The sequence below is a fragment of the Oryx dammah genome, unplaced genomic scaffold (assembly GCF_014754425.2).
Source record: "Oryx dammah isolate SB20612 unplaced genomic scaffold, SCBI_Odam_1.1 HiC_scaffold_23, whole genome shotgun sequence".
Classification (NCBI taxonomy): domain Eukaryota; kingdom Metazoa; phylum Chordata; class Mammalia; order Artiodactyla; family Bovidae; genus Oryx; species Oryx dammah.
This window is the reverse complement of record NW_024070207.1, coordinates 85557000-85579255: the sequence shown is the minus strand read 5'-3', so window position 1 is coordinate 85579255 and position 22256 is coordinate 85557000. Positions and strand designations below refer to the sequence as shown.

The 22256-nt window shown below is 39.8% G+C and overlaps 1 protein-coding gene across 2 annotated transcripts in view; it reads left to right on the top strand.

The window, feature by feature from the left end:
• HEPH (hephaestin) overlaps positions 1-21976 on the top strand; it is a 148364-nt gene extending 126388 nt beyond the window's left edge. Inside the window, exons 16-21 of one of the 2 annotated variants that reach the window (XM_040266085.1) lie at positions 9589-9695; positions 10862-11087; positions 13494-13633; positions 14936-15098; positions 18212-18256; positions 21056-21976. In XM_040266085.1, coding sequence (XP_040122019.1) covers positions 9589-9695; positions 10862-11087; positions 13494-13633; positions 14936-15098; positions 18212-18256; positions 21056-21285 — 911 coding nt within the window. In that variant the 3' untranslated portion in view covers positions 21286-21976. The remainder of the gene's footprint in view (positions 1-9588; positions 9696-10861; positions 11088-13493; positions 13634-14935; positions 15099-18211; positions 18257-21055) is intronic. The other variant, XM_040266086.1, reaches the window with a different exon arrangement.
• Positions 21977-22256: the final 280 nt, after the last annotated feature.

Genomic DNA, 22256 nt, shown 5'->3' with positions numbered 1-22256 from the left:
CTCTTTCCTAGCCTGCTCGTTTTCTGTTGAAAAATCCTCTTTAGTCTTATGAGTGTCCCCCTATATGTGAATTGCTTTTCTTGCTACTTTCAAAATTCTGTGTATTTAACTTTTGAAATTTTGTTTATATCTAAGTGCAGTCTTCTTTGGGATGATCTTATTTGAGAAATGTTGAGTTTCATGAGGAGCTTCCCATGTAACTCAGTGGTGAATAATCTGCCTGCTAAAACAGAAGATGTGAGTTCAATCTCTGGGTTGGAAAGGTCCTCTGCAGGAGAAAATGGAAACCCACTCCAGTATTCTTGCCTGTGAAATCCCATGGAAAAAGGAGCCTGGTGGGCTACAATCCATCCAGTCATAAGAGTTGGACACGACTAAGAGAGCCCACATGAGTTTCATGAATCTGGATGTCTGTTTCATTTTCGGAATTTGGGAAGTTTTCAGCCATCATTCCTTTAAATAGGCTTTCTGCCCCTCTTTCTCTCTCTTCTCCTTCTTTAACTCCCATAATGCATGTCAATTGTCTTTATAGCTAAGTTACTTCAGTTGTGTCTGACTCTGTGAAACCCCATAGATGGCAGCCCACCAGGTTCCCCCATCCCTGAGATTCTCCAGGCAAGAACACTGGAGTGGGTTGCCATTTCCTTCTTCAATGCATCAAAATGAAAAGTGAAAGTGAAGTCACTCAGTCATGTCTGATTCTTAGCGACCCCATGGACTGTAGCCCACCCGGCTCCTACATCCATGGGATTTTTCAGGCAAGAGTACTGGAGTGGGGTGGCATGGCCTTCTCCAAATTGTCTTTATGGTATCCCATAAATCCCATAGCCTCACTTTACTCATTTTGCTTCTTCCTTTCTTTTTTTTTTCCTTGCAACTAGATAATTTCAAATGAATTATCTTCAAGTTCACAGGTTCTCTCTTCTGCTTGATCAATCTCTTTTTTGCCCTTATCCTATCATATACTTTCTCCCTTACAAATTCATCAAAAGATCATTTGAATATTAAGCAACTTCCACAAAACAATTTCTGAACACTGGCAGGGGACACCAGGAACCCAGAAAGGCAGCCCATTATCTTCAAAAGGAAGTAAAACAAAATATAAAAGACAAAAAGAGAGACATAAGAGTTAGGGATGGAGACCTGTCCTGAGGAGGAAGTCATGAAGGAGGAGAAGTTTCCACACAGTAGGAAACCCTCTCACAGAGGCTCTGTAGGGAGTTTTGGAATCTCAGAAGGCAACATAACTGGGAGGAAAAAAAAAAGAAAAGAAAAGAAAAAAACCCACAGAATACACACCTAACCACAACTGCAGAAAAAAGAACTTTCCTGAAAAAGGCTATAACCTAACAACCTAAAGTTCAGCTTGGCCCGCTCAGAGAGCAAAGGACTGAGTGAATACCAAAGGAGAGCTAGCCACTGGTACATGGCCCCTCCCCAGAGGCAGAGAGGCAGGCTTGCAACAGCCAAAGCCGTAAGTCAAGGGGCTGCTGCATCTTTCACCGAACTGTGAGTAGGCTCCCAGCTGCTAACCACATCTTCCTGAGATACTGCATGGTTGACATCTGCCAGGAGGGTCACAGCCTGAGATGAGCTCTCCAGAGGAGACATACAGCACACCTGAGACAGTGCTCTCGTGGTGCACCTGGGAAACCTAGTGGTTGGGACCTGGGAGCTGATTAAGATGCATGGCCCACCTGGGACAGTGTGCTCGCGAAGCACCTGGTCACCTTAGCTGCTCAGACCAGGGAATGGCACAAAACACACGGACAACACACAGAGACTGAGCCAGAATTGTGTCTGAGTGTCTTCTGTGGAGGTACTGGTCAGCAATGGCCTGCTGCAGGGGCAGAGGCTATGGGTACAGGAGACCTGGGTATGGCATAAGCCCTCTTGGAGGAGGTTGTCATTAACCCCACCATAGAAATGCCAGAGCTTACACAAGACTGGGGAAACAGACTCTTAGAGAGCACAAAAAAATTAGGCGCACCAGGACCCTAGAGAAAGGAGCAGTGACCCCCACAAGAAACTGACCCAGACTTGCCCGTGAGTTTCCAGGAGTCTCCAGTGGAGGTGTGGGTCGGAGATGGCATGCTGTAGGGTTGGGGGCACTGAGTGCAGCAGTGTGTGCATGGGACCTTTTGAATGAGGTCGCCATTATCTTCATTACCTCCACCATAATTTGGCCTCAGGTCAAGCCACAGGGAGGGAACACAGCCCCAACAATCAACAGAAAATTGGATTAAAGATTTACTGAACATGGTCCCTCCCATTAGATCAAGACCCAGGTTTTCCCTCAATAAGTCTCTCCCATCAGGAAGCTTCCATAAGCTTCTTATCCTGATCCATCAGAGGGCAGATAGAATGAAAACCACAATCACAGAAAAATAACCAAACTGATCACATGTATCATGGCCTTGTCCAATAAAATAAAACGATGTCATGTCATGTAGGGCCACCCAAGTAAGATGGATCATGGTGGAGAGTTCTGACAAAAACGTGGTCCACTGGAGAAGGCAATGACAAGCCTCTTCAGTCTTCTTGCCTTGAGAATCCCATGAACAGTATGGAAAGGCAAGAAGATATGACCCTGAAAGATGAACTCCCCAGGTCAATAGGTGCCCAATATGCTACTGGAGAAGAGTGGAGAAATAACTTCAGAAAGAATGGAGAGATGGAGCAAAAGCAAAAACAACACTGACTTGTGGATGAGACGGGTGATGGAAGTAAAGTCTGATGCTGTAAAGAGCAATATTGCATAGGAACCTGAAATGTTAGGTCCATGAATCAAGGCAAATTGGAAGTGGTCAAACAGGAAATGGAAAGAGTGAACATTGCCATTTTAGGAATCAATGAACTAAAATGGACTGGAATGGGTGATATTAACTCAGATGACCATTGTATCTACTACTGTGGGCAAGAATCCCTTAGAAGAAATGGAATAGCCATCATAGCCAATAAAAGAGTCTGAAATGCACTACTTGGATGCAATCTCAAAAAATGACAGAATTATCTCTGTTTACAAGGCAAACCATTCAATATCAGAGTAGTCAAAGTCTATGCCCCGACCAGTATGCTGAAGAAGCTGAAATCAAATGAATCTATGAAGACCTACAAAACCTTCTAGAACTAACATCCAAAAAAGATGTCCTCTTCATTATGGGTGACTGGAATGCAAAAGTAGGAAGTCAAGAGCTACCTGGAGTAACAGGCAAATTTGCCCTTGGAGTACAAAATGAAGTAGGTCAAAGGCTAACAGAGTTTTGCCAAGATAATGCACTCATCATAGCAAACACCCTCTTCCAACAACACAAGAGAAGACTCTACATATAGACATCACCAGATGATCAATAACAAAATCAGATTGATTATATTCTTTGCAGCCAAAGATGGAGAAGTTCTACACAGTCAGCAAAAACAAGACCAGGAGCTGACTGTGGCTCAGCAAAACAGAAGTTCAAAAGCATGATCTTATTGCCAAATTCAGACTTAAAGAAAGTAGGGAAAATCCCTAGACCATTCAGGTATGACCTAAATAAATCCCTTACGATTATATAATGGAAGTGACAAATAGATTCAAGAATTTAGATCTGATAGACAGAGTGCCTGAAGAACTATGGGTGGAAGTTTGTGACATTGTACAGGAGGCATTGATCAAGGCCATCCCCAAGAAAAAGAAATGAAAAAGGCAAAACGGTTGTCTGACAAGGCCTTACAAATAGTTGAGAAAAAAAGAGAAGCTAAAGGCAAAGGGGAAAAGGAATGATATACTAATTTGAATGCAGAGTTCCAAAGAATAGCACAGAGAGATAAGAAAGCCTTCCTCGGTGACCAATGCAAAGAAATAGAGGAAAATAGACTAGGAAAGACTAAAGATCTCTTCAAGAAAATTAGAGATACTAAGGGAACATTTCATGTAAGGATGAGTACAATAAAGGACAGAAATGATATGGATCTAACAGAAGCAGAAGACATTAAGAAGAGGTGGCAATAATACACAGAAGAACTATACAAAAAAGATCTTCATGACCCAGATAACTACAATGGTGTGATCACTCACCTAGAGCCAGACATCCTGGAATGAGAAGTAAAGTGGGCCTTAGGAATCATCACTACAAACAAAGCTAGTGGAGGTCAGGGAATTTCAGTTGAGCTATTTCAAATCCTAATAGATGATGCTGTTAAAGTGCTGCATTCAATATGCCAGCAAATCTGGAAAACTCAGCAGTGGCCACAGGACTGGAAAAGGTCAGTTTTCATTCCAATCCCAAAGAAAGGCAATGCCAAAGAAAGCTCAAAATATTGCACAATTGTACTCATCTCAGTTCAGTTCAGTTCAGTTGCTCAGTCTTGTCTGGCTCTTTGTGACCCCATGGACTGCAGCACGACAGGCCTCCTTTTCCATCACCAATTCCTGGAGTTTATTCACACTCATGTCCATTGAGTTGGTGATGCCATCCAACCATCTTATCCTCTGTCATCCCCTTCTCCTCCTGCCTTCCTTTCCCAGCATCAGGGTCTTTTCAAATGAGTCAGTTCTTTGCATCAGGTGGCCAAAATATTGGAGTTCAGCTTCAGCAGTCCTTCCAATGAATATTCAGGACTGATTTCCTTCAGGATGGACTGATTGGATCTCCTTGCAGTCCAAGAGATTCTCAAGAGTCTTCTCCAAGACCACAGTTCAAAAGCATCAATTCTTCAGTGCTCAGCTTTCCTTACAGTCCAACTCTCACATCCATACATGCAGGTCAAGAAACAACAGTTAGAACTGGACATGGAACAACAGACTGATTCCAAATCAGGAAAAGGGTACGTAAAGGCTGTATATTGTCACCTTGTTTATTTAACATATATGCAGGGTACTTCATGCAAAATCCAAGTCTTGGATGAAGCAGAAGCTTGAATCAAGATTGCTGGGAGAAATGTCAGTAACCTCAGATATGCACATGACACGACCCTTATGGCAGAAAGCGAACTAAAGAACATCTTGATGAAAGTGAAAGAGGAGAGTGAAACATTTGGCTTAAAACTCAACATTCACCCATACAGTATTGTAAAGTAATTAGCCTCCAATTAAAATAAATAAATTTAAATTTTAAAAAAATCAGAAAACAAAGATCATGGCACCTGGTCCATCACTTCATGCAAATAGATGGGGAAACAATGGAAACAGTGAGAGACTTTATTTTCTGGGGCTCCAAAATCACAGCAGATGGTGACTGCAGTCATGAAATTAAAAGATGCTTGCTTTTTGGAAGAAAAGTTTTAACCAACCTAGACAGCACATTAAAATGCAGTGACATTATTTTACCAACAGAGGTCTGTCTAGTCAAAGATATGGTTTATCCAGTAGTCATGTATGAATGTGAGATATGGACTACAAAGAAACCTGAGCACTGAAGAATTGACGCTTTTGAACTGTGGCCTTGGAGAAGACTTTTGAGTCTCTTTGAACTCAGCACGGAGTTCAAGCCAGTTAATCGTAAAGGAAATTAGTCCTGCATATTCATTGGAAGGACTGATGCTGAAGCTGAATCTTCAATACTTTGGCCGCCTGATGCAAAGAACTGACTCATTGGAAAAAACCCCGATGCTGGAAAAGATTGAAGGCTGGAGGAGATTGGGATTTCAGTGGATGAGATGTTTGGATGGCATCACCGACACGATGGACATGAATTTGAGTAGACTCTGGGATTTGATGATGGATAGGTAATCCTGGCATGCTGCAGTCGCAGAGAGTCAGACACGACTGAGTGACTGAACTGAACTGATCTGATCATTACATATATTTTTTTAGCTCCAGAGTTTTTGTTTGATTCTTTATTATTTTTGTTGAACTTATCATTTTGTTTATGGGTTGCTTTCCTGATTTTGTTAAATTGTCTCTCTGTGTTCTCTTGTAGCTCACTGAACTTTAAAAAACAATAAATTTTTTTGGTCAGGCAATTTTAGATCTCCATTGTGTTGGAGCTGATTACTGGAAACTTGTTCCTTTGTTGGTATTTGGTGGTGTTATATTTCCTTAATTATTCATGTTTTTCTATCTTTGCAATGGTATCTCCACTTTTGAAAGACTGACCACCTCTTCCAAACTTTATGAACTAGCTGCCATGGGGAAAGATCTTCTCCTACAGTTGGATGCAAGGGTGCTAGCTGGGTAGAATATGATAGCTTTGGCTCTGTGATTGTTCAGCACTGGCTCTGACTCTGGGGAGGGCACACTGGTATAGCCTACATACAGTTCCATCAGCTGAATACTGCAGTGATCTTCAGAAACTAAGTCTCCAGGTGTCCACTGTAGTGACAAGATCTATTGGAGTCCTTGGTGGTAAAGGCTACTGAAAGGTTGCTGATGAGAGCTCTGAACAATGCCAGGATTCTTGGCTTCCAGAGGAGAGGAATTCGATCTGGGGCCAGTGATAGGCTTTATTGTTCAGTGCTTTTTGTGTAATAAAGTTTTATTAAGGTATAAAAGAGATAGAGAAAGCTTCTGACATAGACATCAGAAAGAGACAAAAAGAGCGCCCTCTTGCTAGTTTTTACCAAAGAGTTATATACCTATTAACTATTCTAATTAGAGAAAGGAAGCACCTCAAAACTGAGAGAGTTGCACCAGACCCCTCAACCACAACATGCACTTTGAGATAACATTGGCACAAGGTGAGTCATCCTGGGCTAAAAAACAATTGACAGGAATCTTGAAGAATGGCAGATTTCCAAGCAAATACCTAGGTCATTAACATAGCCTAAGGAAGACATTTCCATGAGAAAAAAGCATTGGTTAGCTCAAGGTTTGAGGTAAAGTTAAGTTCAGGTGGAACCAGGTGTCATCATGACAACACAGAATTTTAAAAGAAAAGAAAAAAATAGTCTGTCACTTGCAGTTTTATTTCCTCCTGCTGCTTGGGGACATCTGCCCTCCCTTCCATGGCTATTAACACACTCACTACTTAGATCTTTCTGTTCACTTTTTCCACCATGGGGCAGAATTATGACTGAGAGCATTCGTCTTGATACTATGTCCAACATGTGGGTGCACATGTAGCTGTGTCTGTGATGCACAGAAATAGCTTTGGCTCTAGAATTCTATGGGCCACTCACTGCTGCAGTGGTGGTAGTGTCTCAGCAGAGGATCATCTCCTGTTGGGGGAGAGGGTGCAAGTTGCATCTGGTGGGAGTGGAGCAGCAGTGGCTCCTTCTGAGTAGGGAAGCCAGAGTAGAGTTGGATCTTTTTGGAAGGCTGCATGGCAGCAGCTCCTTGTGTAGGAGTGTTAGTGCACCAATGGCTCCTTCCCTGGGAGAACACAGAGGTGAATTGTCTGTTGGGAAAGGGTGCTACAGCAGCTCATTTTTGAGGGGTTAGGTGTTGATGGATCCTTCAGTGTCTCTTTGGTTGGGGAGTTGAAGCAACTCTTTCTTGGGGTCATAAGGAACAGCTGTGGCTTCTTCTGGTGTAATGCAGAGCAGCAGTGACTTCTTCTGGCAAAGGCAGCATTGATGGCTCCTTGTCAAATGGAGGGGGAAAGAGGGCAGCAGTTCTTTATGGATATGGGAGGGCAAGGAGTAGCAGTAGCTTCTTTTCAGGAGAATGCAGTGGTGATGGCTTCTTCTAGGAGAGTGGAGCAGTAACAATTTCTTCTCTGGTGTGACATATCAGTAGTTACTCCTTGTGGAGCTGGAGGTGGGACAACTAAAGCTTCTTGGAGTAAGGACCAATTGGCCGTGTCTCCTTGAGTTAGGGGGTGGGGCAAGGCAGTGGCTCTCTCTTGGGAGGAAGGAAGGGCAGGCTTTTCTTGAGGTTGAGGTGATGTCTGCTCCTTCATGGAGTGCAGAGAAGCTACGGCTTCTTGAGTTGTGGCAAGATGTTGGTGGTTCCTTCTTGTAGAGGTGGCAGAGAGGTGTGGACTCCAAGTTCAGTTGAAAGGTGAGTGTAAAGAAAGACAGTCTGGTAGTGAGAGCTGCTGGCATTCTCCTGCTATCTTTTTCAACCATGGGGATTACCTCTCAATTCCTAGTTGTGCCAGACTGGAGTGATGTGGGTAAGATACGTCTTACATTTACTTATTTGCTATCTTCAATTGTTTTGCCCCACTGGGTTTTTACACATTCTTTGTATTGTGGAACTCTCTCAGAGCTATTAAGTGGGTATATACTTACTTATTCCTTGTTTTGCTGGTTATGTAGGGAGAAGTGAGTATTGGGATCTCCTTAGTCTGCTATCTTCCTGACATGACTTGTGAATGATCTGATTTGTATAAAATATTCAGAATAATAAAACCATTGAGACATAAAGTAGATTAGTGGTTGTCCAGGGCTTGGGTGTGAGAAGGATTAGAGAATGAGGCTAAGGAGTGCAGGGACTTTTTTAATGGTAATAATTTTCCTAAAACTGATTTTGGTGATGATTACAAAATTCTATGGATATACTAAAAACCATTCATTTGTACTCTTTACACGTGTGAATTTTTTGGTTTGAAAATACCTCAATAAAGATGTTATAAAATTAATATGATATCAGTTGGAAGATGGATTGAAGAGAGCTAGAGTTTGAGACAGAGAAACAAATTAGGAAGTTTTGTATTAGTCCAGTCTTTAAAATAAGCATCTAAGCTGGAGCAAAAATATCAGGAATTGGAAGGAAGAGAATATGGTTATAAAACACAATGTAGAGGTTCAATCAGTAAGACTTGCCATTTTGTTGGATTTTAAATTCATGAGAGTGGGAAGACAAAGTAAACTAAATTTTTGAATCTGGGTAATTAGGAGGATTTTTATGTCATTACTAGATACTGGGAGCACAGATTGAATAATAGCATTTTTTTCCAAAGGAGGAAGGTGAATTCATAACAATTTTAGATTTTTATGTGTTGTCAGGTCAACTTTCAAAAGACATCCAGTATCTTTGATTTACAATATTATGTTAACTTCATATATGCAGCATTGTGATTCAGTGTTTTTGCATATTATTCTCCATTATATAATATTATTAGATAATTAAAATTCCTTGTGCTATACAGTATATCCCTGTAGCTTATCTATTTTATACATAGTTCATTTCTGTTAATCCCATTAAATACATAAATTAAAAATTCCAGTATATGATTGAAAGTTTTGGATTGCAACTTAATGACAAGGAAGATCTGGCTATTTGAGTCATCAGTATACACAGATTAAAACTGATATCAGAAAGATGGCTGAAAGCTTCCGTGGGGAGCATATGGGAAAATAGGAGCAGAGGACTAGAGACAGAACCTTGAACAGCTGCATTTAGGAAGCATCAGCAGGAAAAGGAGATCAGAATAGAGTTAAAGAAAGAAGGACATGATAAACAGGGAGAACAGTAGCAGAGCTGCCCTACTAGAAGATCGGGCCTGGATCTTTAAAGACAAGGACAGTAAAAGAGAAGCTGAGGGTGTCCCAGGAGGGAGAAGAATAAAGTCACAAAAATAAAATGAATACTGGTATGGAAAAGATGAAGAAATATCTTAAAGGTCCTGGGACTCACCTGCCACAGCCTTTTAGGGATACCTGGGAACTGGGAGACATTTCTGACCTGGTCCAACTGGAGATTTCTGTTATCCTTTCTAGGTGAGGTTCTCACTTACCAATGGAACATTCCAGAGAGATCTGGCCCTGGTCTCAATGATTCTGCTTGTGTTTCTTGGATCTACTATTCTGCAGTGGATCCCATCAAGGTAAAGACAATATTGGCTTCTTGGAGATGTCTCAGAAATGGGCAGACTGCCTAGCAAAAAGAATCTATTAAACAGATGCACTAAAGAGCCCAGCACTGAAGTCCAGGGACTGGGGGAAATCCCCCAAATCCCGAGCTTATTTTAATAGGTAGAAGGAGAGATAAAATGATGAGGTAGCACCCATGTTTGTTCTGAGGATTTTCTTCTTTGTTTCTTCTTCTTGGATAGTATAAGGCAGTATGTTATCATTTTAGGAACTCAGAATTGGTTGTCAAGAGATTAGGTTTCTAGCCCAAATTTGGTTCTGTCTTATCTTTGCATTGACTTTAGGCAAGTCATTCTGCCTCTGATTTCTCATCTGGAAAAGGCTAATCTGTGTAGCCAGCCATCCACAGCCAGATGTCAGCAATCAATTTATTGAGAGCCTACTACATTTTAGGCATTTTACCTGGCTCTTTTGATGATAAAAATATAAGATTCAGTTCCCATCTTCAGAGTGAGATCTATAATAGCTGTGGGAAACATGAATATAAACATAATATTAGCATTGAATATATAAAATATAAGTAAAATATATAATGAAGCTAGGTCTCTCCTGCATGGCAAGCTGATGCTTTACTGACTGAGCTACACAGGAAGCCATATATATATATATAATAAATTTTAAACATAGCATAGTGTTAGCAACTACTTAAAACTATTTAATAGAGAGTGCTATGGGAGTCCATGAGAGAGTGATTAATTCTCCTTAGAAGAGAGAATCAAAGGGAAACTAGAGAAGGCAATGTGATGATAAGTAAATGTACTTTGAGCCTTAAAAGTGGAATAGTAGTATAACATAAGATAAGGGATATGGTGGAGGAGTGGGCATTACAAAGAAGAAGAAACAACCTTAGAAAAGGCACTGGGTTGTGAAAGTGATTGGTGGGTTTGGAGATCAATGAATATTCCAGCAGAGATAAATTATAGGTGAGATAGCATATCTTACCTGTGCCCCAAGATGGTTGTGAGGATGGATTCAGATAATATAGTTGAGCCTCTTATAAATACAAGGCATTATGATAAAGCGCTAAGGACACAGTGGGCTTGGATGTCAACCTATCTCCCTGTAGAGCACCTATTGCCCAGCAACAACTTCATTTTGTTCATTCCTTCCCCATCCTCAGGACATGTACAGTGGCCTGGTGGGACCCTTGGCCATCTGCCGAAAAGGCATCCTGGAGCCCTATGGAGGAAGACGTGACATGAACCGAGAATTTGCCTTGTTATTCTTGATTTTTGATGAGAACAAGTCTTGGTATCTGGAGGAAAATGTGGAAACTTATGGGTCCCAGGATCCAGGCCGTGTTAACCTACAGGATGAGACTTTCTTGGAGAGCAATAAAATGCATGGTCTGTAGAAAGGAACCTATCCCATTTCCAAAGAAATCCTTACTGGTTTCATGGAGGCATCTTCGATAGAGCCAGCACAACCGAAGGGAATGTAATCTCTGAAAGGTTAGGAAGGTGGAATGAGGACACATTAGAAGAAATGTCTAGTACTACAGTATTATCTATAATGTGGTTCATGTTAGATCAGGTGCGCAGAAAGCAGGAAGCTGACTCTATAAAGTTGCTGTGGTAACATGAGCACATTTTAACCTATTAGAGAGTGCAAGACAGACATTTATGACCCTCAACGTACCTGGTGCACTGGCTGATTAGGGCCTCTCTACTTAAAAATTCTGAATTTAGTTTATCAATATTATCTTATTTCCTTGCCACTCTGGATCTGAGATATGTTTTATCAATGGATTCTAATATAGATAAATGAAGGACAGCTTGTCTTTTAATCTATTTTTGAAACAATGGTTATATTTACAGATGGAAGGATTGGAGTGAGAGCCTCAAAGAGCAGCATACTGGGTTATATTAAAAATAAGAACTTTTTGATGCTCAAATGGATTTTGGAGGGAAATTGTGCACCCAAACCTTCCTTTGTCCTACAGATTTGTGTATCTTTTAAAAATAGAGAAAATCTCAACTAAGAGGAAGAATTTCAGTGCAGGGGAATATAGGAGTGCAATATTTCTTTGATTTGAGGGTAAATTGAAGCTTTGATAGTGACTCTACTGGAACTCAAAAGTAGTATCTCATTGTCACACAAATTATAACTATTTCCCCTCGATGGAAATATGAGTGATTCACTTTGGATCTGATGATTCACATACTTTACAGAGTGACTTTTTAGCTCCTTTCAAATAAGAGAAATAAATTGCCCAAAACCAAATGGAATGAGGATACAGATCTTGCTAGTGCAAGGGTTTGGCTAATGCTCATTTCCATCTGGTGTTTAAGTGTTTATTCATCCAACTCTTCAGGTATCAGTCTACCTATCTATCAAGTATTTATTGAGCATTCTCTGAACGTGAGCATTAGAGATAAAAAAGTAATGTTGGAGTCTGAGAGCAAATAAATAAGATACTTCCTTCCCTTCTAGATTTCTGAACTAATTGAGAAAGAGACAGAGTTGCTTAATATTAAATGTGAACTTACTGAGAAAGCTAGTTGGCAAACTGAATTTAGTTTTGCAGCAAAATGGGGTTGCTAATACTGCTCCAACAATGGATAGATTTTCTGTTCTGTTATTGATGTAGAGGGACAAAAATAGCCCTCCTTCTTTACAGGGGCAAAATCTTCTCCATGATGGAATAACAAATCCATTTGTACCACTTCCTGTGGTCTGATCTAAGAGAGAGAAGATTCAGAATAGGGCTGAGTTGAGTATATTTAGTTCCTTTCTCAAATACAAAATTTGACTAGAGTAAATAAACTGACTATAAATGTTCCTTCCATTATTTCCTCTCTTGGATGAAGAGTATAAATTATTTTCCCTCTATAGAATATTAAAGGTGGAGACTTTTATCCTGGGTACACTCTTGAAAGTGTGAATTAACACAGTGCTGAGTGGTTTATTATCTTTAGAGCATGAGATGTGTCCTGGGAAGAAGCATATGGGGAGTCCCATGCATTAATATCATTATTAATTCCAATAATGTGACAAGTATTTTTTAACATATATTGTGAGATCAGGTGTCTGCTTGGTGTTCTGAAGAATACAAGTACAGTATTATAGTATATACATCTATTTCCTGCTTATTAAAAACCTTCAACCTATTTGGGGATATGAAATTCCACAAACTAAAAGATAAATGAATGTAGAAGGCAGTTTCTAGTGAGTTCCAAAGAGTGATACAGATAGTACTGGAGGAGTTTAGATGTGGAAGGGGATGCAGAGAATGAGGGGTACTAAGAGGGAAAAGATCAAGGCACTATTGTTAGAAGAAGTGAAAGTATGACTGAGCTTTGAAAAGGTGAGTAAAAGGAAGAATTTTTGAGAGGGAAGATCAGAAACATGAGCAAGAACACAAAAAACATGAATAAGGGGCCAAAATAGGGGATGGTTAAGAAATTACCCTAATTGAAATATGTTAGATAGTGTTATGCATATCTGGGAAAGCTTGGGACTATAGTTTGAAGGACGTTGTTGGTCTAAGGAGTCATGGACTTGATCTTTTGAGTGCAGGGGTGGGGCTTTTAAAGCATTTTAAGCAGTAGAATGACATGGTCATACTAGTTATTAGAGAGACCACTCTTATAGCACCAATGTGGGAGAAAGATTAGAGAAGGACAAGTGGAATAGAAAAGAGAGAAGCTAGGAGGATACTCCTGTCATCAGAGATGATAGGGATTATCTTTATGGTAGTGGTAGTGGTAAGTTGAAATGAGATATACAAAATAATTTTTCTTCTCTTACAGCCATTAATGGAAAACTCTATGCCAACCTCATGGGCCTTACAATGTACCAAGGAGAACGAGTGGCCTGGTACATGATGGCGATGGGACAAGATATTGACCTACACACTGTCCATTTCCATGCAGAAAGCTTTCTCTACCGGGTGAGCTGGAAAGAGGGCTGAGTCCCTCAGGGGTGATTCTAGGAGTGATCTGATATCCATTAAGAAAGAAGAGGAAAGCAAGAAACAAGATAATAATCAGTTAAAAGATGAAAGGTATTGCATGTGGACTATTGAGCAGAGAAATCTAGTTTGGGTTTGTATCCCAAGGTCAGTCATTGTCCTCCAAGCCTTATCTTTCCCCCTTGATATAGAAGAAACGAGTGGCTCATTTATGGGATAAGAAGACCAAAGGAATAAATGTTATCAGATCTCAGTCAGGGACTTGAGGCCCAGTGAGCAGTCATCTTAAGAACAAGAAACTTAAGAGTAGTGTGTCATGATCTCTGAAAATCCGTAATCTATTCCTGAACTTCAATTCAGGAACTACATTGGGTTTTGAAGATTTTGTCTTAGGAAAGGGGGTTAGAGTTGTAATCATTAATGAGTGGACTTCCTGCCAAAGGTCCATATAGTCAAAACTATGGTTTTTCCAGTAGTCATGTATGGATGTGAGGGTTGGACCATAAAGAAGGCTGAACACTGGAAAAAGTATGCTTTCAAACTGTGGTGCTGGAGAAAACTCTTGAGAGTCCCTTGGACAGTAAGGAGATCAAACCAGTCAATCCTTAAGGGAATCAACTCTGAATATTCATTGGAAGGATTGATGCTGAAGCTGAAGCTGAAGCTCCAATAGTTTGGCCACCTGATATGAAGAGCTGACTCACTGGAAAAGACCCTGATGCTGGGAAAGATTGAGGGCAGGAGAAGGGGCGACAGAGGATGAGATGGTTGGATGGCATTGCTGACTCAACAAGCATGAGTTTGAGCAAACCCTGGAAGATAGTGAAGGACAGGGAAGCCTGGCATGCTGAAGTCCATGGGGTCTCAAAGAGCTGGACACTACTTTGTGATTGAATAACATAAAAGATTTAGAAATGCTGGTAAAGGTGGTGGTATAGAAGATAAAGCAAACTGAGTTTTATTTCTAAAGGAAATATGTGGATCTTTCCTAGGGGTCAAGGCCTGCTAAAATGTATGGATATACAAGTTTTTAGCCCCCTGAGAGCTGGAATGGATTTTACTTTGGGTCACTTTGAGAAAAGTAGGAAGAGAGAGTCTCCTCTGTTAAGTCAGTTTGTATGGGTGGGTTCATAGAGAAGATAGATAAGGTAGAATCTTTTAGCTGCTCTCTTGGAGTTCTATGTACCTCATGTGGATACCGAAGCCTTATACTTTCTATAAACTCTGAGATGATTGTTATACTCTTCACTTTTTCTCTCTCACAACCAATCTCTTTTGCAGAGTGGAGAGAGCTACCGGGCCGATGTAGTGGATTTGTTTCCAGGGACCTTTGAGGTTGTGGAGATGGTGGCCAGCAACCCTGGTACATGGCTGCTTCACTGCCATGTTACTGACCATGTCCATGCTGGCATGGAGACCATCTTTACGGTCTTGTCCCAAAGAGGTAAAGCCTAACTATGCCATCTTCTAGTGCTGTATCTAGTCTATAAGAACCAGAAAATCCCAAGAAGTCTCTTGCATCTGTCTTCTGATCCCAATAAGTACCAGGTTTTAAAACAGAATCAACCCCCCTAAGTGTTCTGTCAACCTTGTTGCTCCCCTCCTCATGCCTCCTAATTTCTTCAACATCTGTTGAACTCACATGAATTGACTCAGCTTGAAACTGACTGGGCTCTATGCATTGATGCTTAGTATAGACTTGCTTCCTTTCAACACATTTAATTTGTATATAAATTTATTACTTTAGAATTTATTAGGTACTAGCTAGTTCAAGGAATGTTGTTAATGAGTTATTTTTTTTTCCTAAAGGAAGAAATATAATTCCAACAACTACCCCTTAATTGGTTTGTTTTGTGGAGACTGTCTAAGGCTGAAAAAAGATAATTAACCTTTAATTACAACTAATCCCAGACAAATGTTACCAAGGGTGGTAAAAGTTTTCCTTTTATTTGTTATATGGAGAAGTAATAGCCAGGGTAGTTTCTTTAGCAATCTTTATTCATCACCAAGAACATAGAAAAGTAGGTTGTGTTGAATTTTATGTCTTTGGGCTGTTAAAAGGTTAAGTCTTACTTCTTGCACCTCTTAACCTGAATCCAGTACTCATCATTATTCCCCTCCCAAGAGGCCCAATAGAAACTCTTAGGGCCCATAGAAATTCAGGGAGGTTTTTTTCTTTCTTTCTTTTTTTTAAGTCACGCTGTTTTGAAAACTGGTAATATTGAGAGAGGCTTCCCTGATAGCTCAGTTAGTAAAGAATCCGTCTACAATGCAGGAGACCATGGTTCAATTCCTGGGTCGGGAAGATCCACTGGAGAAGGGATAGGCTACTCACACCATGTATCCTTGGGCTTCCTTTGTGGTTCAGCTGGAAAAGAATCCACCTGTAATGCAGGAGACCTGGGTTTGATTCCTAGGTTGGAAAGATCCCCTGGAGAAGAGAAAGGTTACCCACTCCAGTATTCTGGCTTGGAGAATTCCATGGAGTGTATAGTCCATGGGATTGCAAAGAGTCAGACACGACTGAGTGACTTTCACTTTCACTTCACTTACTATTGAGGTAGGTATTCTGGAATTCCTTGCCACTGGCATTCTATCAGCATGAATAGAAAGTGGGAAAATGTCTTTAGGCATTCAAATAGGATTAGCAAACCATGGTAGAAAATGCAACTCTGCCATTTAACCCCTGGAAAGGAGACAAATGATTGTACATTATCATTTCCTATATCTTTGGAAAACTTTGTTCTCCAGTAACATACTGCTAGAACATGTCTTCTAGCTACTACTGTAGTACTACTCCCTCAAAGACAACCACATAATTCTTTAGTGTGTTCTGTCAGTCTTTAGAACCAAAGTCAAGTGGTGAATTGTATCATCAAGATCCTATAGATCCAAAGCAATAGATTGTCTCCATGTGTAATGGCAGATCATCTAAAATATGGACCATTTATTAGATAAGACACCTTATCAATACATGTCATCAAGAAACTTCCATAAAGAATAGCTCATATCTCTTTTTAATAATGAACAAGTCCATAATTTTATCTATTTTCCTTTTGTTTGTTTGATACCCTATAGCCTAATGTGATATTATTCCAGTTACATACGAGCTAACCAGGCCAACCAGAGAGAAGAGCTGAAGGCAGATAGGGTATAAAAGACCGATTGTTGGAAAAAGCTTCCTGTGGAAGAAGCAGGGGATGAAAGCCAAAGCTACAATAAAATATTAAAGTGGAGTAAGGTCATTTTTCTACTAAAAAGAAAGAGGAAAGGATCAATGTGTAGGTTTGAGTGAAAAGCTTGACAAAAAGTTAGACTATTTCTGTCTGATGGGCTGTGTTTCATCTGTAATAAAGTGAAAGACAGAGGGTAGGGTGGGCAAAGGTTTGAAATAACCACTCTTGGAAGTGGGGGCAAAAGTTACTCTGAGTGGTGGAAGATAAGTTAATTACTGCCAAGCAGCATCAAGGACTTAAATTTGTAACCAAATAATATTTACTTATACTTTAAAAAAGAGAATACTTATATTTACAATTGTATGATGTTTCTCCACCAGCATTCAGGATATATATATAAGAAAATATAGTTACTGGGGTTTCAACAAATGATTATAACAGTCCAGGTAAGTTAGTAGTTGAAGTGAAAAGCAATGGAGTCTAGCCTGACCAGGAATGGAAGGAAAAATAAGATGAAGCTGGTGAGTTGGGGAAAAAAAATTGAACTGTCCAAGAGCTAGAGATCTTCATGAGAGGATAAAATAACAGGTTAAATGGAGTATGTAGCATTAGAACATAGAATAGAAGAACATTGTTAGACATTTGAGATGAAGCAGTTCTGCATAATTAGGCCAATGTGACCAGAGTTAGAATATATTCAAAATTTGTTGGAGTTAAGAGGTCCCAAAACTGTGAGACTTGAATGTTAGATAAGTCAATACCTACAGTGGGAATTGAGGACAATAAAGACTGAGCCACATACCAAAGACTTCCATGAATGAAGAGAACTGCTAGGTAAGAGTGATAAGTGGTTGCAGTTTTTTTCTAGCCAAATAATGAGCCTCAAGAGACATGGATCTTTGCAAAAAGGGGAGCAATAATAAGTGATCTCAAAGTAGTATTGAGAGGATGCAAAGGAAATATTGTCCTCAGAGAAGAGTTCAGCCCCTTTAAAGCAAGAAGAGGAAGAAATAGTCAGAGAGATTGGAAATGTAGGCATGGGTTTAACAAAGAGCACGGGCTTCCTGAAGAAAAGCTGGAAAAGTGTGCCAAAAATAACAATAATTAAGATAAAGTGCCAATAAATATATAAATATTGATAGAGTGGTGATTTACCTTTTGGACTCCCAAACCCATACACTTGTTCATATTTGTATCGATGCTAAAAAATCAAATCCACATACCAATACTGACTTTGACTACAAGCTAGTTAATTCCAGTCACCTCCATTTTGCTTACTATATCACAGAGAGTTCCCTCCAATCAATGCTAACCTCCTACAACAAACCTGTGAACATGTAGGAAGAATAATAGGACTAACCTCTTTTTTTTCCCCCTCCAGAACACTTAAGGACTACCACCACCATCCCTGAAGAGATTGGAAAAGGTAGGGAGAATGACACACAGATTGGGTACTTATATATGTTGTGCATTCAGGGAAAGGTGCAGTGCCTCTAGAAAATGGGTTTCACATGACTGAAAGGTGTACCACAATGCTAACAGGAAGAATCCTGAGATTTATTTAAGACTTCAGAAGCAAGAAATCTAAGGTTAAGCTTCCAGTTAAGCTTCTCTCGGCAGATTTATTCTCTCTGACCCCCATGCCCAGCCACTTTAGTTGAGGAAAATGGCTTAATCTCCAGTTGAAGGCTGCTATCTTATCTTCTCACTTAATGTGTGAGGGGGAAGAAAATTCAAGGTTTTACTGATTTGTGCATAAAGGAGCTATAGCACAGATATGAATTCCCCACAAGAACAGTGTGAAACTGACAAATACTATTCAATCTATGGAATACTAAATAGTTGATTTTTGGGGACCAGCCATTTCTGCACTTCAAGAAAACAGAGATTCTTGTCCTATCCAGGCTAGGTTCAAATAATTATTTTACTTTCTTCCTCATTTGCATCCAAACTGAGAAAGATTCCGAAAGTTATGAAAGTCTAGATCAGATGTTAGAGATCTTCAGTTCAGTCTGGAAATTTTTCAGCTCTATTTGGAAAAGACCTGATGACCTGCCTGGGCTTCCCAGGGGACTCAGTGGTAAAGAATTCGCCTGCTAGTGCAGGAGATGCAAGTTCAATCCTTGGTCCAGGAAGAACCCCTGGAGAAGAAAATGGCAACCCACTCAAGTATTCTTGCCTGGAAAAACCCAATGAACAGAGGAGCTTGGAGGGCTACAGTCTATGAGTCACAAAAGTTGGACACAACTTATTGATTGAACAATTATCTGCTTAAGTATCTTATAAACAGTCAACCAGGAAACTAGGGTATGTTCTCCAGGGGTTAGGGAGTGGAAAGGTGAAGCAGAGACAGCAAAGTGCCATACATATATATGTATGTATATACATATTTGCAGGCTTCCCTGGTTACTCAGACAGTAAAGAATCTGCCTGCAATGCAGGAGACCTGGGTTCAATTCCTGAGTCGGGAAGATCCCCTGGAGAAGGAAATGGCAACTCACTCCAGTATACTTGCCTAGAGAATTCCATGGACAAAGGAGCCTGGTGAGCTACAGTCCACGGAGTTACAAAGAGTCAGACATGACTAAGTGACTAACACACACACATATACATGTTTTGTACATACATTTGTATATACATTTGTACTTACCAGTATGTACATACAAACATATATCTTCATAAGTTCTTGCTTGTTTTAAAATGTTGAACAGTGAGAAAACCCCCTCAGAACTGGTGCTCTACAAAAGTCCATTATTTTCTACATGAGAAACTGAGAGATGGAAAGTGATTTTTCCAAGGTCACAAGAGAAGTAAGTCAGTGATGGAATGTGAACTCAAGACCAGGATGTTTCCCAGGTTCTGATTGAACTCATTTTATTACATCTTCTCTCAGTTCTTTAAGAATACTGATTCATCCAAGTATACATTCATCAAACACATGCTGACTGCCAGAGACATCAAAATAATAAGACATAATCACTATTTTCGAGGAGATTCAAAGTAGAATGGGACACAGAAACAATAATTATAGTTCTGGATACTATATATTATTTTTAAAGGTGGGGGAAAATAGTAACAACTGATCAATTATTGTGCACTTGCTCTCTTCCAAGAACTATGTTGAATATTTATAAATATTAACTCAAACCTCACAATAAACATTAAAATTAAGCATGATTATTATCCTCATTTTATAAAAGAGGAGACAGAAAGCCAGAATTGAGGGTAGCTTGGGTCAATTGGCCCAAGCAAGTAAACTGTTGGATTACAAATAGTACAGGTGCTTTGGGCAAACCGAATAGAGGACCATTATTTTTTTTTTTTTTAAGTTGTGGTGTGTGCATTTTAATATTTTACATAAATATAACCAAAACTGAGGCATAAACATTATTAATTGTCTAGCTGAATTGACGAAAGATTTGCTGAGACCTATAATGTTTAAGCTGTGGATAGAATGGTAAGGAAGAAGAAAATCTATTCAGGCAAATGAGCAGCATCAGAAAATATTGAAAGCCTGAAAAAAGGCTCACCTATTCTGCAGAACAAGGAATGAATTGTTATGGCTGAAGAGTAGCAATTAAAAGTAGGATAGGTTAGAACCTGATTGTGAGAGTTGGAATGCCTGATTTGAGTCTGAGCTTTACTCCATGGGCTAATTGGGGGTCATCAAATGTTCATATGCCAGGAACTAAGAAAATTAGATATTTCACCTAGAAATATCAATGTGCCATTATTATAATGACTCAAAGATGCGAGAGACCAGACAGAACAGTGACAGGCTCTTATCATGGCCCAATTGTCAAAGTGAGTATTGATAAGATAGATAATTGAGTCAAACTGCTTTGCAGGAGATTCTGCCTACTAGTTCTACTCTCTGGAGCCATGCAAAAAAAAAAAAATCTTTTTTTTTTTTTGCTACATCATAAGCCTTTATATTTTTTAAGAAATATGTCAAGGCTCTTCTCACTCTGAGTCCTAGTTCTTTCAATGGGACATTGGAGCTTCAGTGCTTCTTAAGGATTTTCTCAACTATGGCATTTTGTTACCTTGATTCCCTATAACCACTGAGTCTATCATAATTGGATGATCTTTTGAGATATAAGAACCATTCTTCTGTCCTATTTGGATGAGCTTATTTCTCCTCTTCCAGAGTGATTATAAAATATGCCTTCAAGAGTAGTCTCCAGCCCATGGTTCCCATTTTCTTCTTGTTCCATTTCAGTAGCGATTCCCAGAGACATTGGAGAAGGCAATGTGAAGATGCTGGGCATGCAGATCCCTATAAAGGATATCGAGATGCTGACTTCTGTCTTGATTGCCATGGGTGTCATTCTCCTGCTCATTGCTCTGGTTCTCAGTGGTGTGGTGTGGTATCAACATCGTCAGAGAAAGTTACGGCGCAATAGGAGGTCCATCCTGGATGACAGCTTCAAGCTTCTGTCTCTCAAGCAGTAACAGCTGGATCAGTAACAGCTGGATCTTGGAACTGCACATCTGGAATATACTCTCAGCAGGCTGTGGACTAGCAGCTGACATGCATTTAAAGGATATGGGTTGTAGAAAAGGCAGAGGAAGGAATCAAACTCATTTGAGTATTTCTTCACTTATTTATTTGTATGAAAATTGTATTCTTTCTTTTTCTTTAGTTTCTTTGTTCCATTTGGACATCTGGGGCTGAGTCCCCTAGAATCTCATATCACAAATTTCAATAGCTAGATTATATCACTCACTGACACTTGAAAGATCTGGTAATTTCTAAAAACTGAAAGATTTCCTGAAAAAGTAGATGCCAAAAGTAAGTTTCATTGATTAAGTCTCTACTGCTTTCTAGAACTTAGGCAAGTTTATTCTGAACCAAGGCTAAGTGAGCTGTGACAATAACCCATATCTAAGCATGATGAGAAATAAGTGAGGTAGTATTTAAAGATCCAAATTGCATTTTTACTTTTCTTGAGAGTGGACCATTTTTTGTTGAGTAGATGCAATATTGCTGCCAAGAGCAACTACAACCTCTGGATACAGAAACTCCTCAGGAAGCCAGTATTCCAAGTCCTTGGTACAGTTGCACTGAAGAGAATGTTGAGTGTCCTCTCCATGCTTTCATCAGAAGATTCTACATATTAAAGTGCTTGTTATAACACCATAAGAGTGAACTTGTTGATTTTAATTGTCTCTGTGGTCTCTTGAAGATTTTGACTGTTGCTGAAAGAGAGAGCATTCGGTGAGACTGATGGAAGTGTTTAGGGGTGGGCATAGAATGGATCTGCCTATCCTTTGTGGATGCTTCAAGTTTGTGTTTGGAAAGTGAAGAAGCTGTCCCAGAGGAGACCTCAAAATCCATAAGTGCCAAAAATATCATAGATGCTAAGAAATGTTGCCAGAGGGAAATAGAGGGCTGAAACTAGGTTCAAACCTTTACACTGGGC